The sequence below is a fragment of the Salarias fasciatus genome, chromosome 14 (assembly GCF_902148845.1).
Source record: "Salarias fasciatus chromosome 14, fSalaFa1.1, whole genome shotgun sequence".
NCBI classification, from domain to species: Eukaryota; Metazoa; Chordata; class Actinopteri; order Blenniiformes; family Blenniidae; genus Salarias; species Salarias fasciatus.
The window spans coordinates 39,405,123-39,420,642 of record NC_043758.1 but is presented as its reverse complement, the minus strand read 5'-3'; the positions used below and the strand labels follow the sequence as shown (position 1 = coordinate 39,420,642).

At 47.8% G+C, this 15,520-nt stretch overlaps 1 protein-coding gene and 1 long non-coding RNA gene across 3 annotated transcripts in view; both read left to right on the top strand.

Moving 5' to 3' along the window:
- LOC115400286 (uncharacterized) overlaps positions 1-712 on the top strand; it is a 12,172-nt gene extending 11,460 nt beyond the window's left edge. The window contains exon 3 of the long non-coding RNA XR_003932789.1: positions 640-712. This is a non-coding gene — a long non-coding RNA (uncharacterized LOC115400286). The remainder of the gene's footprint in view (positions 1-639) is intronic.
- bcas3 (BCAS3 microtubule associated cell migration factor) overlaps positions 1-15,520 on the top strand; it is a 282,337-nt gene that overhangs the window by 240,153 nt on the left and 26,664 nt on the right. For both annotated transcript variants that reach the window (XM_030108062.1, XM_030108064.1), the window contains one exon: positions 13,141-13,317. In XM_030108062.1, the coding sequence (XP_029963922.1) occupies positions 13,141-13,317 (177 nt within the window). The remainder of the gene's footprint in view (positions 1-13,140; positions 13,318-15,520) is intronic.

Here is a 15,520-nt window from a genome sequence, read left to right as displayed (position 1 = left end):
AATCTGAGCTGGGAAACCCCCCTCTCGTGACATGTTGCTTTCAGAAACCAGGAAACCAACATTCTCACCCACTTCAAGCGGTGACTGACCAGCTGTGCCGAGGTGAGAACAGAGGCAGTGTTTGAACTCCTCGGTGGATTTCTTTTCTCAACATCTACGAGAGACTATCTAAAGATCTGCACCCACAGCTCCATATTTGAACAATTAGCTGTATTTGGCCTCTTTCTGTCATGCCGAGCTTTTCACTTGAAGTGCAGCCATTCGGAAACTGATAAACACTATTATTTCATACTTGATCAGAGAGCAGGTTTGGGCACATGAAAGGTGCCTTACTGGATTGTTTGAAGAGGTTTTGCAGTAATATGTAAAGCTCCTGATCTACTGAAGGTTTGTTCATATGAAAACAGGCACAAGCACATGTGGAAGCCGATCCACTGACAGAACACTCAGAGAATTACGTCTGACAACACGCTAAATCCTCAGGCTATTGCCTCGATGAAGACCGCTGGGCGTGTTTACCACAGCAGCTACCGGAAGAGTTTATGCTGATACAGGAAAGGTACCATAATAGACTAAACTCCCGTTGTAATGGTTCTCTGACAGTAATCTGTGTCTCCATATCCCTTGTATGAAACACAGTCACCCTGACAGATAGCAGAGCTAGCGTTAGCTACTTGGTAGTGGAACAACACATACGACCAAACTGAGAAACGTCCCCAGACACACTTCACTCTTGAGAGACAGCTGAGGAGGTTTCCTTCAGTGAAGTCCAGGAAAATGTTATTTGGATCTGAAAGCAGAATATCCACCAACGTACAGAATGTGATTTATAGTTTTGAGCCGTTCACGCTAAGAGCTGGTTACTGACACAACATCCATCACACCACAGTATCGTCTGCATACAGTCATCATTTTACTGCTAAAATGTTTGAACTAATTATTAATGTAGGTGCTAAAGTTTCAGAGTGTAGTTTGCACTCTGTTTTTTTTTTTTTCTGCTGTCAGAGTCTGAACTACATGATAGTGGATGTTTTTAGTTAGTTCATCCGCTTGTTCAGGAGATCTGAAAGTGTTGAGTGAGGAATCAGGACTCCCTCCAAACATACCGTAAATCCTCTAATAATGACCTGTATTCCATTAAAAGCCCGTCTCCTTTAATGACCGGGTGCGTCTTTGAAGAAAACTCATAAAAGCTGCCTCCAAATACAAGCCTGTTTTTTATTATTTAATTTTTTTTTCGTCTTTTCTTCTTTTCTGTGAAGTGCTACAGCGCTGTACCGACAGTAGTCTGTGCTACAGCGCCAGTCCTCCTGGTATGGCCACTCTGTGTATTAAACGCGTCCAGTAAAAATGGCGGAGGGACAGAAATGTTGAGATGTCGATGTTGAGATTTAATTTTTTTTCACATCAATTGAAAAAATAAAATCAAATTAATTTGATATATCCCCCAGCTCTAAACTGCATTACTGTCAAAAGATCGTTCTGCTCTTTTTGAAAACTTTAAAATACAAGCCTCTCTCTGATACATGCCTCCTTCCATTAAAAGCCTGGTGCCAGATACAGCTGAGACAAATAAAAGCCCCGGCTGCTAGAAGAGGATTTACGGTAGTTCTCAAGATATTAAAGTCTGTAGGGGTTTCTCCAGTGAAGCATGGGATGATTCCTCTGGTCTGAATGAGTTAAGTGTTTACTCCTGTAAAGTAATGACCCAAAACCATTACAGTTGTCTTTGTCAGAAAGATTGTCGTCTCATCTCAGTGGAGAATGTGTCCTTTCTGGGTTTTTTTCTGCATCGGCATCGATAACGGTTTTGGTTATAAAGGACGTTTTTTGACATCACGGGATGCCGACCCCCCTCTCCTGCCTGTGCTGTCGTGGATTTTCCTGGCCATAGGCTTTGGGGGCGGCATTGCGTACAAGTGGGTCTCTTTTGTAAACAACACTAAGGTATTTATTTGTTCTGTGTCACAGCTCCAGTAAACAGTGGAGAGCAGGAGTTTGGGTTTGGACTGGATCAGAAAAGAGAAACGCAGCAGTGAGGGGGTTAGGCTGAGGCGAAGCACAGGCAGTGTGGAAGGAAGTGGACAAACCCAAGGTGATTGATAAAGGCTTGTGAACCTTTCACACACACCGATCAAGAGGCGCACACACACTTTCTCACACACACCAACGGCAACACACAGAAACCCTGTAATTGAATATCATGCATAAAGCAAACATTCTCCTGTAAACATATCAGCTGTCACCTCTACAGCTTAATCCATATCTCACACACACACACACACACACACACACACACACACACACACAAACACACACACACACACACACCCCTGCTGCCTGTCAAGCAAACAAATGAGCCTGGAGTCCCTGTGAAAGTCATCACCATGACCATCCCAGCTTCATCATCACGTTAGCCTGCTCCATTACACAGCAACACGATCCGGCCTGAAATCAATTAGCCGTCCATGCTCGCACCGTGAAGTGTACACTCCCCGATCTTTGTTTTGGTTTGGTGGAAAACAATGTGTAACGGCCAGAAGGGAGCTGAAGCTGTGCGGGCGCCACGTCTCCGGCCAGATGAAAGACGCTGCGCTGAGAGAAGCGACGGCCTCGGCTGTTTGTGTATCTGACTTATAGATTTAGAGAAGTATTAACCACGCTGGGCTCTCACCACGTCGTCAGTGCTCATGAATCGAAAGCAGATAGCGTGTAGATCGCTGGTCATCAGCAGAGGAGTCACGTTTTCAGAACAGCTCCCGAGAGGGAACTTTTCAAAACCGCTCCGGCTCCAGAATCATCTAGAAGCCTGGAAACTCAGCTCAGGAGCAGGGCCTGGAGCAGGACCTGGAGCAGGGCCTGGAGCAGGGCCTGGATCAGGGCCTGGAGCAGGACCTGGAGCAGGGCCTGGATCAGGGCCTGGAGCAGGGCCTGGAGCAGGGCCTGGATCAGGGCCTGGGTCAGGGCCTGGGTCAGGGCCTGGAGCAGGGCCTGGGTCAGGGCCTGGGTCAGGGCCTGGAGCAGGGCCTGGGTCAGGGCCTGGAGCAGGGCCTGGAGCAGGGCCTGGGTCAGGGCCTGGATCAGGGCCTGGAGCAGGGCCTGGGTCAGGGCCTGGATCAGGGCCTGGATCAGGGCCTGGATCAGGGTCTGGAGCAGGGCCTGGAGCAGGGCCTGGATCAGGGCCTGGAGCACGGAGTCAGACCCGAGCCCCACATCTGCCCATGAAATGACTGAAAATCCCAGTAAAAATAGGAATGATAACTCTACCTGCGTCCTGCAGGAGATTCCAGGCCCTTCATAATAAATGCTGCTCAACTCTAACTCTTTCTCATGAACTAAACTGTTCGATGGTCTCTGTCTGGACTGTCCAACACCTTGTAGTTCAGGATCACATCCAGTTTCATCTTCAGTGGGCTGAACCCATAAAGCAGAGCCATTACTACATTTCAATTTAAATCTTTTCTTTCAGAGTATACCTGAAGAGAATGTCCATATTTTTAAACTGGACCATCTGCTTCGGGGCCAGCTCGGTTCATCTCAGCTCGGCTCTCAGTGTCCACAACTCTGAAGGATTTTTATTTTATTTTTTTAATCAGTGTTTTCTTTGAGATTTGTCCAGTCTGCTCGGTGGTTTGGTGGGCCGGATTGGAGCCTCTTGTGAACTGGTTTTGGCCCACGGGCCTCAGGTTTGACACCCCTAGTCAAATGCAGGTTTTAATGAGCTGAGTGAATTCCAGTGTTCCTCTCACACATGGTGTGATGACAGGCAGGCGTTCACTCTTCTTTTAGTTATTTTTTCACACTGAAGCCCCATTACAGCACACTGGACTTTCTTTTTCCTAATATTTGAGTATTTTAGAGCACATTTGATGATCTACTTTGAAAGATCTGCTTTGTTCGATTTCATTTTAAGAGGCAACAGATAGTCACACAAGTGCTTTAACATTTCATGAAATAAATTCGAGTCACACAGTATTGAACCAGTTATGACTTTTTCAGGCCGTTAAATGAAAAAAGACAAACGTGTCTCGTTTAATGATGAAACGGGGTCAAAATGACCTGAGGAAAGCCACAGGGTTAGATGTGAAGACATGTACTCCGTAAACAGTATATTTAAGCATGTCACTTCACATTTGCGTGCGCGTGTGTGTGTGTGTGTGAGTTTTTCATTTCCGCTGGTCAGTCTGTTTCTGCCTGTGAGGCGTTCATGGACCCCTGTCACAGTTCGACATTTCAGTTCCAGCTGACATGAGACCTTAAATCACAGAGTGGATTCAAAACCAGCATAAAAATAATCACTAACAGCAACATTTACATCTAATTTCTCCCAAACTGGAGACTTCTGTCATTTCTTTCAGTGATATTTCTAAATTCAATTTGCAATTTTTCCTTATTGGATTGTTGGAAATTAAATTAGGTAAAAGAGAAATTCAATGCAAGCAGCGTCATTTGGAGCAAATTTCCCACAAGCTTCTTCTGGTCAGGTGAAGTGCTGTTTTATGAGATTTGAGATTCATTATTTTGAATTTATGATACTTTCCCAAGGAATTGAAGAAATTGTATTTTGGAAAACAGAGAATGTAAATGATACCAGCTGAATTCAAAGCAAATTTCCAACAAAAATCCAGAAGAACAGTCAGAACCAAGCAGACGATCTCTCTGCGAGTCAAACTCCAATTCAAGGAGTTTTAAATAATTAGCGACGTCTGCTAACCATGTGCGTTAATACCAGATGATGAGATGATGATGCCTTTCACACACTTCCTACCTGACAGTTATTAGTGTGTGTGTGTGTGTGTGTGTGTGTGTGTGTGTGTGTGTGTGTGTGTGCTCACCACTTGATCGAACAAACCAGCTTAATCAGTTCCCAAGGAAACGCATGTGGACACACACACACTCTGTAAATGCATCATTTTTAGTGCCCACAGTTATTTATTATTGTTGTTTATATTTGCAATTTCATATTTATTGGAGGGTTATTAGAAATATGTTTTCATTGTGAAGTGATTATTGTGTGCTGCATGTCTCGGTCTCGGGTTATAAGGGTGACGTAAGGCCGTTCACTTCCGGTTTGGACTGCTGTTTCTCTGTTGGCGGCGACACGGCGTGTTGAATTACCTCGCCGTTCGGCTCGAAAGGATTATGTTTTCTGTGAAGAGACACCAAGCAGGATCCGATGATGATATCCCTTCGTTGTCGGCATGCAGCCGACGAGGTGTTCTATTGTATTGTTTGTTTTGTTTGCGATCTGTTTGTATACGGCGAGTTGAAATGCTAATTGTATTGTTTGCTTCCAGTTTTCACGGTTCTAATGGAGTTCGCCAGACTTCATTAGATCAGTTCGAAGACCACTTGTGTTTTGTCGTGCCTTGGAGGGATTCACACACACGATCCAGGTGTGTTTACCTGATGTGAGTGTAAACACGAGCGTGTGTGTTCTGTTTCATCAGCATTAATGTCATAAAACACTCTGAGCTGACCGTTCGTCCTTTTCACTGTCATGTTATGAAGTCCTGCTGTGACGCGTCTTCAGTCCATCCCTGTGGACGCTCACTCAGCCTCAATATGGCGTCTCCCTGGCGTCTTCTGAAGCTCCGCCCACGCCCTGCCGTTGGGTTCTGTTGGCTTCAGCCTCGTATCAGGTGTCGGTGAGAGGATTCTCTTCTTCTGGTGAACTCCTGTCTTCAGGCGGCTCCACAGCGGGACAGTCCAGGGCTCTCTCTCCCACTGACCATCTGACTGCGACGTTGGTAAAACGGTGGCTCCATTTTGCAGATTGAGTCAAGTCATTAGGTCTGCTGGGTCAGACCCTCTGCTGGTCCAGACCCTCTGCTGGTCCAGACCCTCTGCTGGTCCAGACCCTCTGCTGGGTCAGACCCTCTGCTGGTCCAGACCCTCTGCTGGTCCAGACCCTCTGCTGGTCCAGACCCTCTGCTGGGTCAGACCCTCTGCTGGTCCAGACCCTCTGCTGGTCCAGACCCTCTGCTGGTCCAGACCCTCTGCTGGTCCAGACCCTCTGCTGGTCCAGACCCTCTGCTGGTCCAGATCCTCTGCTGGTCCAGACCCTCTGCTGGGCTAGACCCTCTGCTGGGTCAGTTCCTTTGGCGTGTGTGTCTCCATCATGAAGTGAGTCCAGGTGGACACCAGGAGGATCTGTGTCCCCGTCCCCAGACTCAGGCCCTGGCCTTGCTGTGGCTGGAGGTCGGAGCGGAGCTGGGTCCTGCTGGATCCTGCTGGATGTGGTGAAGCGGCGCTCTGCTGGGCGGGAAGATGTGGCTTCAGTCCAGTTTGGAGTTCAGACTTTGGAAATAAGCAGAGGGGGTGCCCTGGCTCTGGCTCACACTCTAAGTGTGTGTGTGTGTGTGTGTGTGTGTGTGTGTGTGTGTGTGTGTGTGTGTGTGTGATGAGGCGGACGCGTTCGAGCCCTAACCTGCCGTGAAAGAGCTGCTGTCTACTTTGACATGCACCAAATTAGCTCCATGGGTGGTCAGTGTGTGTGTGTGTGTGTGTGTGTGTGTGTGTGTGTGTGTGTGTGTGTGTGTGTGTGTGTGTGTGTGTGTGTGTGTGTGTGTGTGTGTGTGTGTGTTTGTCAGAACACTACAATTAACTGCATACAGGTTAATGCGTCTTCATATCTGTGTGCCATATGTCCGTCTGTGTGTATGTATGTGTATGTGTGTGTGTGCACATGTGTGCATACGTGTGCACGTGTGTGCATGTGGTAGTGAGTAAAGTGCCTTGAGGCAGACCCCAGTATTGATGGGGATTACTAACACTTAGCTGACACCACAGAGACTGCTGAGGGAGTAAATGATTTAAAAACACTGGCCTTAATGTAATGAAAGAAAGGCACACACACACACACACACACACACACACACACACACACACCTATGGTTGCTAATCCTGTGAGCTTACATCTCCATTAACACTAACCCTGCACCACAAACCTCCTCCACCAGCGAGCTATAGCACTCTGAGTGTGTCCCGGAGGACAGGAGAGACACTCTCCGCCTCACTGACACACACACACACACACACACACACACACACACACACACACACACACACACAGCCTGGAGGGATGTCAGTATGGGTTCACAGCACAGTCATATAAATGTGTGTGAGTGAAAGTCTATTAAAAGTGTGTTTTTGTCAAGCAGTGTGTTCAGTGAATGGTGTCCTTGTACTTGAGTTTGAGTGAATGTCAGATTCCTTAAAACCCTTCTCGGCTCTGACATATGACCAGTGTGTGTTGTCCTGCTCCCTGATATAATGGAGGGAGCTCTCAGTGTGTGGCGGTCCCAGCCAGAGCATCACAGGAGCTTTACACCGCCTCCGTCCACCGCTGGGCGCTGAGAGGAGGAGGACATGCGGCTTGTCTCATCGCAGATGTTCTGTCGGGACATTCAGGAGGGGACGTGTTGAGAACTCACCAGGTCAGATGTTCTGACTTCCTGCAGAACCAGGCTCAGAGGAGACTTCCTGCTGTTGGCTCTGCATCATGCTGTTGGACGCAGTTGTTAGAACGTGTATTGACATACTGGTTCTGGACGTCTCAGGTGTTCCTGATGTCGTTCCACATGTTCCTCCTGGCTCGCCATCTGTTTGCCCGTCACAGACTGTTTTCCCAGCGCCTCACTTCCCAGTGTGTCCAGTGGGGTACAAATTCCCTCCCGTGCACACACACACTCTATCACTGATTATACAGCCGCCATCATAAAGGAATTAGCTCCATCAAGCGCCGCGCACTAAAGCCTAATTGAATCTGTCCCAAGCAGACATTAGACACTCCACTGCACAGGTAACCCAGAAACTGTGGCATGTGTGTGTGTGTGTGTGTGTCAGGGGACATTGTTTCTTCTCCAGGAGGTCAGTTCTTTCTCAGTGCCTCTTCGGTGGGAAACAGGATGAGCTGAAAATGGTGTGAAGCCAGAGCCGGGCCGAAGTGGCTCACGTTAGGATCCAGCAGGTCTGAACAAACAACCATGGAGTTGCTGAGGTTATTAGAGCTGGTTGCTTCCGTGCTGACACAGACTGGATCATATGAGGCATTACACTCCACGGACGTGCACAACGGCGAGGCTGGTGTTAAATTCCAGCTCTGCTGCTCATCGGCAGGCCGACTGCAGAGTCGGGTCCGATCAGGACACAGGGAGGACTCACAGACTGCAGCTAAATATAGACGTGTTCACACAGGGTGAGCCGAGGACGGGGAGGCGGCAGGCCCAACGCTGCGGAGCAGGGGAAGCACACACCTCTGATCCAGTCCAGATATAGAGGTGATGCACGTCTGCAAAAAATCCAGTTGAAGAAAGACAAAACGGAACAGAATTTTTCAAACATCAGCTTTATAGTTCAGGTAGTTTGTTCACTGTGAGGAATCAGTATGAGACTGGATGGAGTGTGTGTAACAGCTGTGAGGCTGGCCCGCGCGCGCGCGCGCGTGTGTGTGTGTGTGTGTGTGTGTGTGTGTGTGTGTGTGTGTGTGTGTGTGATTAAATGTTTCAGGAGCGGAGCAGTGAACAGGGAGCACCAGCCTCACACAGGCTTCTTCCCTCCAGCTTTCACACACTGCTGCTCGTCCACAAACCTCAAACACTTTGATGAATCGGTTGAGGATGAACTGAGAGTTCAGAGGTCAAAGTCAAAATGATGGCCGCCTCACATTTTTCTGTAGGTTGTGGATGACTAGTCCCAGCGTACCTTTTTCACACTTCTTCACAGAGTGAAGCCATAGCATGTTAACTGGAAGAGACATGTCTGTCCCCCAGGATGTCCTTTTAACTCCTGACAGAGGATGGATCAGGAGAGGCATCATGTTTCCACTTTACTGAAACCGCTCTCCTTTTCCTGTAAAGCGTCCACACGTTTCTGTGAAGTTACATCAGATGGATAAATGATGAATGGACGGACTGATAAATCAACACAATTACAGTTGTGGAGCTGGGCCACGTGTCGCTGCTCCCCTTTACTGTCATCAGTAGTGAGACTGCAGCTCTCAGCCGACCGGGTCCAGGCGAGCTCCCATAATCCTGCAGCTCTGCCCGGCCTTCTGCCCAGCGCTTATCTCCCACCGCCGCTGCAGCCCCAACCTTTGATCCGCCGCTCACCGCCTATCAGGGGCCGCACTACGGGCTGCAGACCCAGGGGTGTGTGTGTGTGTGTGGGTGTGTGTGGGTGTGTGTGTGTGTGTGTGTGTGTGTGTGTGTGTGTGTGTGTGTGTGTGTGTGTGTGTGTGTGTCTCCAGGCCTGGCCAATCTCAGTTTCGCTACAGGCCAGTGACAGGTGCTAATGCTGGGGCGAGAGGTTGCACGGGCCTCCATGCTCCCTGCTGTGATAACGTTAGATGACCTCCAGTGGTGTTCACACACACACACACACACACACACACACACACACACACACACACACACACACACACACATCCACACAAGCAGTGGCTCCCTGATGCCTTCTCTTCAGAAGCAGGACAGCAGTATGTGTGTGCTGGATTGATTTTTCAAAGAACTCTGCTTCAAAGCCTTGTATCAGGTCTGCTCGTGAGTGTGTGTGTGCATGTGCATGTGCGTGTTTAACGACTTGCCAGTGTGATGACAGTATTACGTCTTGTGTCTGGTGGACTCGGAGCTGTAAATCAGGGATGTGGATGTCTTTGTGCGGCTGATTGAATTGTGGTCCATCTGGACCGGACAGCTTGGTGCTGCAGGCTGAAGTGTGGCTCGCTGTGAAGGTACAACCTGCTCAAACCTCCAGCTGACCAGTTGGTGCAGGCTTAACGTCCCTGTGTATTTCAGAATTTCATTAACTCTGCCTTTACAGAGATGTTCGCGCAGGTCTTAGTGTATGGCCGGACTTGAGGACTTTGTAGCATGCATGAGAAAAACCTGTCTTCATACTATTGGTTCAAATCTAAACATGTCAGACAATTCAGTGAAAACATTTGTCTCAGTATAACCCAGAAAACCTTCATCATGTTCATCATGTTCTCCCCTGATCCATGGAAGGTGTATAGAGGAGCTGTAGAGCAGCTGTAGAGTCACTATAGAGGAGATGTAGAGTCACTATAGAGGAGATGTAGAGTCACTATAGAGGAGATGTAGAGTCAGTATAGAGGAGATGTAGAGTCAGTATAGAGGAGATGTAGAGTCACTATAGAGGAGATGTAGAGTCAGTATAGAGGAGATGTAGAGTCACTATAGAGGAGATGTAGAGTCACTATAGAGGAGATGTAGAGTCAGTATAGAGGAGATGTAGAGTCAGTATAGAGGAGATGTAGAGTCACTATAGAGGAGATGTAGAGTCACTATAGAGGAGATGTAGAGTCACTATAGAGGAGATGTAGAGTCACTATAGAGGAGATGTAGAGTCACTATAGAGGAGATGTAGAGTCAATATAGAGGAGATGTAGAGTCACTATAGAGGAGATGTAGAGTCACTATAGAGGAGATGTAGAGTCAGTATAGAGGAGATGTAGAGTCAGTATAGAGGAGATGTAGAGTCACTATAGAGGAGATGTAGAGTCACTATAGAGGAGATGTAGAGTCAGTATAGAGGAGATGTAGAGTCAGTATGGAGGAGCTGTAGAGTCTCTATAGTGGAGATGTAGAGTCAGTATAGAGGAGATGTAGAGTCAGTATGGAGGAGATGTAGAGTCACTATAGAGCAGCTGTAGAGTCTCTATAGTGGAGATGTAGAGTCAGTATAGAGGAGATGTAGAGTCAGTATGGAGGAGCTGTAGAGTCAGTATAGGGGAGAAGACAAAGGAAACCTCTTGTTGTAGTTGTTGTTTTTATGTCAGATTTGTTTCTTAATATTTGCCGGATGATTTCTTTATTCTAATTCTTTTGCTATTACTCCAGATAACTTCCCTGCTGTACTGATGCTTTGCAGCGCTGCAGTCGGGCTGGGCCTCTGCTCGTATAGCTGCTGTTCTCCAGGAGAACCGACCCCTCCTGTCCTGGTTTTCACTTTTTCCTTTGAAGTCATCCCGTCTGCGTCTCTCTGGTGTTTTGCTGATACCCACAAGGGCACCGGGGGAACATTCCTGTCTGAGTGCGTGTCCACTCGTCTGAGAAACACAGCCAGACACATTCAGCAGAGTGTTTACAAGATGTGGGAGTCCAGTTTTCATTCATCCGCATGTGTTCTGCAAACTTAATAATCTAACCCGCTTCATTGACTGGACGTTGGCCAACGCTCAGCACTATCAAATGAGGCTGTTGTCACATGAGTCTGTTTAAGTTTCAGTCTCATCTCTGAGGAGAGGTCATTAAAGTTTCCTTTTATTTACTGTGAAACTCTTTGATCACCCAAACTGGTTTTTCGCTCCTTCTGATTGATATTCTGAAGCAAATTCAGCATAGGAATACTGCCTGATACACGGAGGATATTACTGCAAAAATTCCAAATCTGAGCAAGTTTTTTGAACTTGTTTTGACTGAAAACATCTCATTTCACTGCATTTAAGATAAATTCACCTAAAAATTATATTTCATCAAGAAGTTCTCTGAAATCAAGACCATTTTCACTTGTTCTATTGGCAGATTTTTTTTCTCAAATTAAGATACTTTTACTTTGAAATAAGTTAAAAAATCTGTATATAAAGCTACAATTTGAATGTCAATATTTTCTCTTGGTCTGCAGCTGAGGAGTACTTCTGACAGCTGGAGCTTTAAATAAAGTTCAAATAAGAAGAAAATGTTTATATGAATTAAAGAAGGTTTCAGGAGAGCTGTGGAGGCGCTGCAGAGCCTCGTGAAGACGAGCAGAGATGCTGATATGCTGATGAAGAGATCATGTGTTTGCAGTGTTTGTCTTTTTTTAGCGTGCGGAGTCACAGGACCACCTTCCTCACACTCGTACAATAATCCTCCTCTATCACCTCTCAGACCGGCCGGGCAGACCAACACACTAATGGAATAAACCCGCTGTTTTAGTGTGTCTGCATGCCTGGCATGTTACACACACACACACACACACACACACACACACACACACACACACACACACACGCCATGCACAGAAGCAGGTTGCAGACTCTCTGGCTCCACAGATCAAGATGTGTGTGATTGCAGCGAGCGCAGCAGACAGAAAGGAGGAAGATTAAGATGCGGTGGAGGTCTGTGCGGATTTGGTTTGACAGGCGTGCAGATTGTGTTGTGCTTACAGGATGTGTGTGTGTGTGTGTGTGTGTGTGTGTGAACTTGCCACTTGAAAGCAGCTGATGTGATCTGCCGGACTCAGTCAGCTCATGTGTGATGGGAGAAATGTTTGGCAGAGGCGTTCAGCACGGACAAACAGAAGGAAGGAGACCTCACATTTTTAACCAAACAAGTCTAAAAGCACTTCTCAACACACTCTCTCTGACTTTTTAACATTGCTCTAAAAATAATTTAGCTTTTTCAAACCCTCACAGTGACTTGTCTGTTGTCATCTTGATGATTTACTGATTTCAAGGCAGACTTTACCTCCAGGGCTCCTTTTCTTTTATCGTGCCTCTGGATTGTGGTAGGAAAGTAAAGACACACCCACACATGCAGGAAAAACATGCAAACTGCACAGAGAGGACCGAGGACCTCTGGGACAAACCTCCACATGTCCATCTGTCCTTTTCCTTCCACACCTCAGCATCTGGAGAAAAAAGAAAAAACCCGCCGAGGGAAATGTTTCCAAACAGCATCCGACTGGAAGCATTATTAATACCTGGTGGAACAAATCTGCTGCAGATCTGAACTTCTGGTTGAGAGACTGAGCATGTAGAGAGAGCTGGAAGCACAATGCCAGTGAGCATGTTTTATTTCTGAGGCTCAGAGCTCCATCCACTCCCAGCATCCTCAGCTCCAGCTGTAACTCTCGCAGAGCGCCATGATTTCAGCCATCAGCTCCAGTTTATTTAGCAGGCTTTACACAGGATGTTAGTGCATCAGGCCCGCTGTGTTGAACGGTAAACACTCCTGACAGCTCCTGAGAGTCCGGTATTTCCGCTCACTGAGACCAAATGTGGACAAATCCCAACCCTGTGGTTCCAGAGCTTCTTCTGGTCCTTCACCATTCACTGTCACTCTCAGGTGATGAGCAGCAAACTCCGCCACCGGTCCTGCTCACATGTGTGTGTGTGTGTGTGTGTGTGTGTTGCAGGCCCTTTTGACGGACGCGGGGTGACCTTGCTGGAGGTGTGCGGGAGCTGGCCCGAGAGCTTCGGCGTGCCGCGGCACAACGTGGGCTCAGCGGACGCCAGCGACGAGGGCCTGCGAGAGAGGCTGGCCGACGCCATGTCTGAGTCCCCCTCCAGGGACGTGGTGGGCTCCGCCACAGGTCAGTGTGTGTGTGTGTGTCTCTGTGTGTGTTATGTGTTTGTTTGTTTTTTTTGGGGGGGGGGGCACAGCAGGTCACTCCTCATTATCTTATTATTGTAAAGCTTCTTCCTCAGAAGAAGGGAGGTGAAGAAGCTCCTCATCCAAGATGGCTGCCATGCTGCTGCATGTGTGTGTGTGTGTGTGTGTGTGTGTGTGTGTGTGTGTGTGTGTGTGTGTGTGTGTGTGTGTGTGTGTGTGTGTGTCTCACGACGGCTTTTCACCTGTTGCTAGCAGGGTTTGGGAGAGCAGGCCTGAGAGATGGAGAAAAGATGCAGATGAACAGAAATAACAACATCTGCAGCATTTCTGTGTTTTCAACTCAAATCACTCCTCAACCCGCCGATGTTTGATTATCTGTAATCTGATTACAGACGTGTCTCACATCTGTCCAGCTCTGTGTGTCATCATGCAGTGGAGCGGTGTACAGGGCTGTCAAGGTCCGCCCAGATGTTCCCGTGTGTGTGTGTGTGTGTGTGTAGCAGACATGCCGTTGGCCCTGACAGTCCAAATGGTTAACTCGTTTAGGAAGCGGCCGTGCACCCCCCCCCCCCCCCCCCCCCCCCCCCCAACCATTCTTAAGTGAACAAGAGCTTCTTTGATTTAAGTGTGTGTGTGTGTGTGTGCGTGCGTTCTCGTATTTCTATCCTTGTTGGGGCCAAATGTCCCCACAAGGATAGCAAAACGTGGAACGACGTGCCTTGTGGGGACCTTTTTCCGGTCCTAAGTAGGAGAAACAGTGTTTTCTTGACCATGTTGTTGTTACTGAAAAAAGTTAAAGTGCAAAAACATTTCTTTAGGGTTAGGCTTTGTTGTGGTGTGGGTTAGGGTTAGGGTAAGGGTCAGGGTTAGGGGCTCGACATGAATGGGAGTCAATGGACGGTCCCCACAAGGATAGAAATACAAGACTGAGCGTGTGTGTGTGTGTGTGTGTGTGTGTGCGTTCTCGTATTTCTATCCTTGTTGGGGCCAAATGTCCCCACAAGGATAGCAAAATGTGGAACGACGTGCCTTGTGGGGACCTTTTTCTGGTCCTAAGTAGGAGAAACAGTGTTTTCTTGACCATGTTGTTGTTACTGAAAAAAGTAAAAGTGCAAAAACATTTCTTTAGGGTTAGGCTTTGTTGTGGTGTGGGTTAGGGTTAGGGTAAGGGTCAGGGTTAGGGGCTAGACATGAATGGGAGTCAATGGAAGGTCCCCACAAGGATAGAAATACGAGACTGAGCGTGCGCGTGTGTGTGTGTGTGCGCGTGTGTGTGTGTGGAGGGGGGGCAGAGAGGCAGCCACAGGGGTGGGGTATGTTAGTGGGGAGTGGATTGGGGGGGTCACAAGGCCTTAATGGATTTAGCATTGACTATCAACTCCCTCCCCCCGAACTCTGACCATCTACCGCCCCCACATCCAGGAGCAGCTCCACCCCCCCCACCCCCCCCCCCCCACCCCCCCCCCCCCCCACCCCCCTCTCTGCTGTGTCTTCATTAGATTACATGTTAGAGACTCCCGGACACGACTGGCCACTTACTTCTTTTTCTGATCCCCCCCCCCCCCCCCCCCCCCCCCCCCCCCCTCCCACCTCAGCCCCACCCCATCCACCCTCACATACAGAGGCAGGCACACACACACACACACACACACTCCACTCATCCCCTTTAATGCAACACAGAATTCATTAGCGATCACTTTACATCAGAATCCAAACCTAGAAACAGGTACCCAGTGTTATCAGTTACTACACACAGCACCACACTAACATTCAGAACTCAAACTGCTAAGAAGAACCAAACGCTCTTGGTTATGCTCACATAGTCCTCTTTTCTAAATTGGACAGATTTGTGAAGATTTGATGAAAAGCCACTGTTAGTGAATGGTTTGTTTTTTAACAGCTTTCACAAATTAAGTTTCTATATAAAGGAATAAAACTGATGTAAAAACTCTTCTGAAGCTGAACTTCACGTGAATTTCTCTATGTAAAGAGCAGTCGACATGTCACCCCGGCCACATATGATCCACACATGATACACTCCCCTGTGGGTCACACCGCGCCACACACACACACACACAACACACACACACACACACACACACACACTCCTGCACAGCACCAGGATTTAATTCATTATTTACAGTTCCTGCAATTTCCATGTTAATATATATGTGAACTTAAAG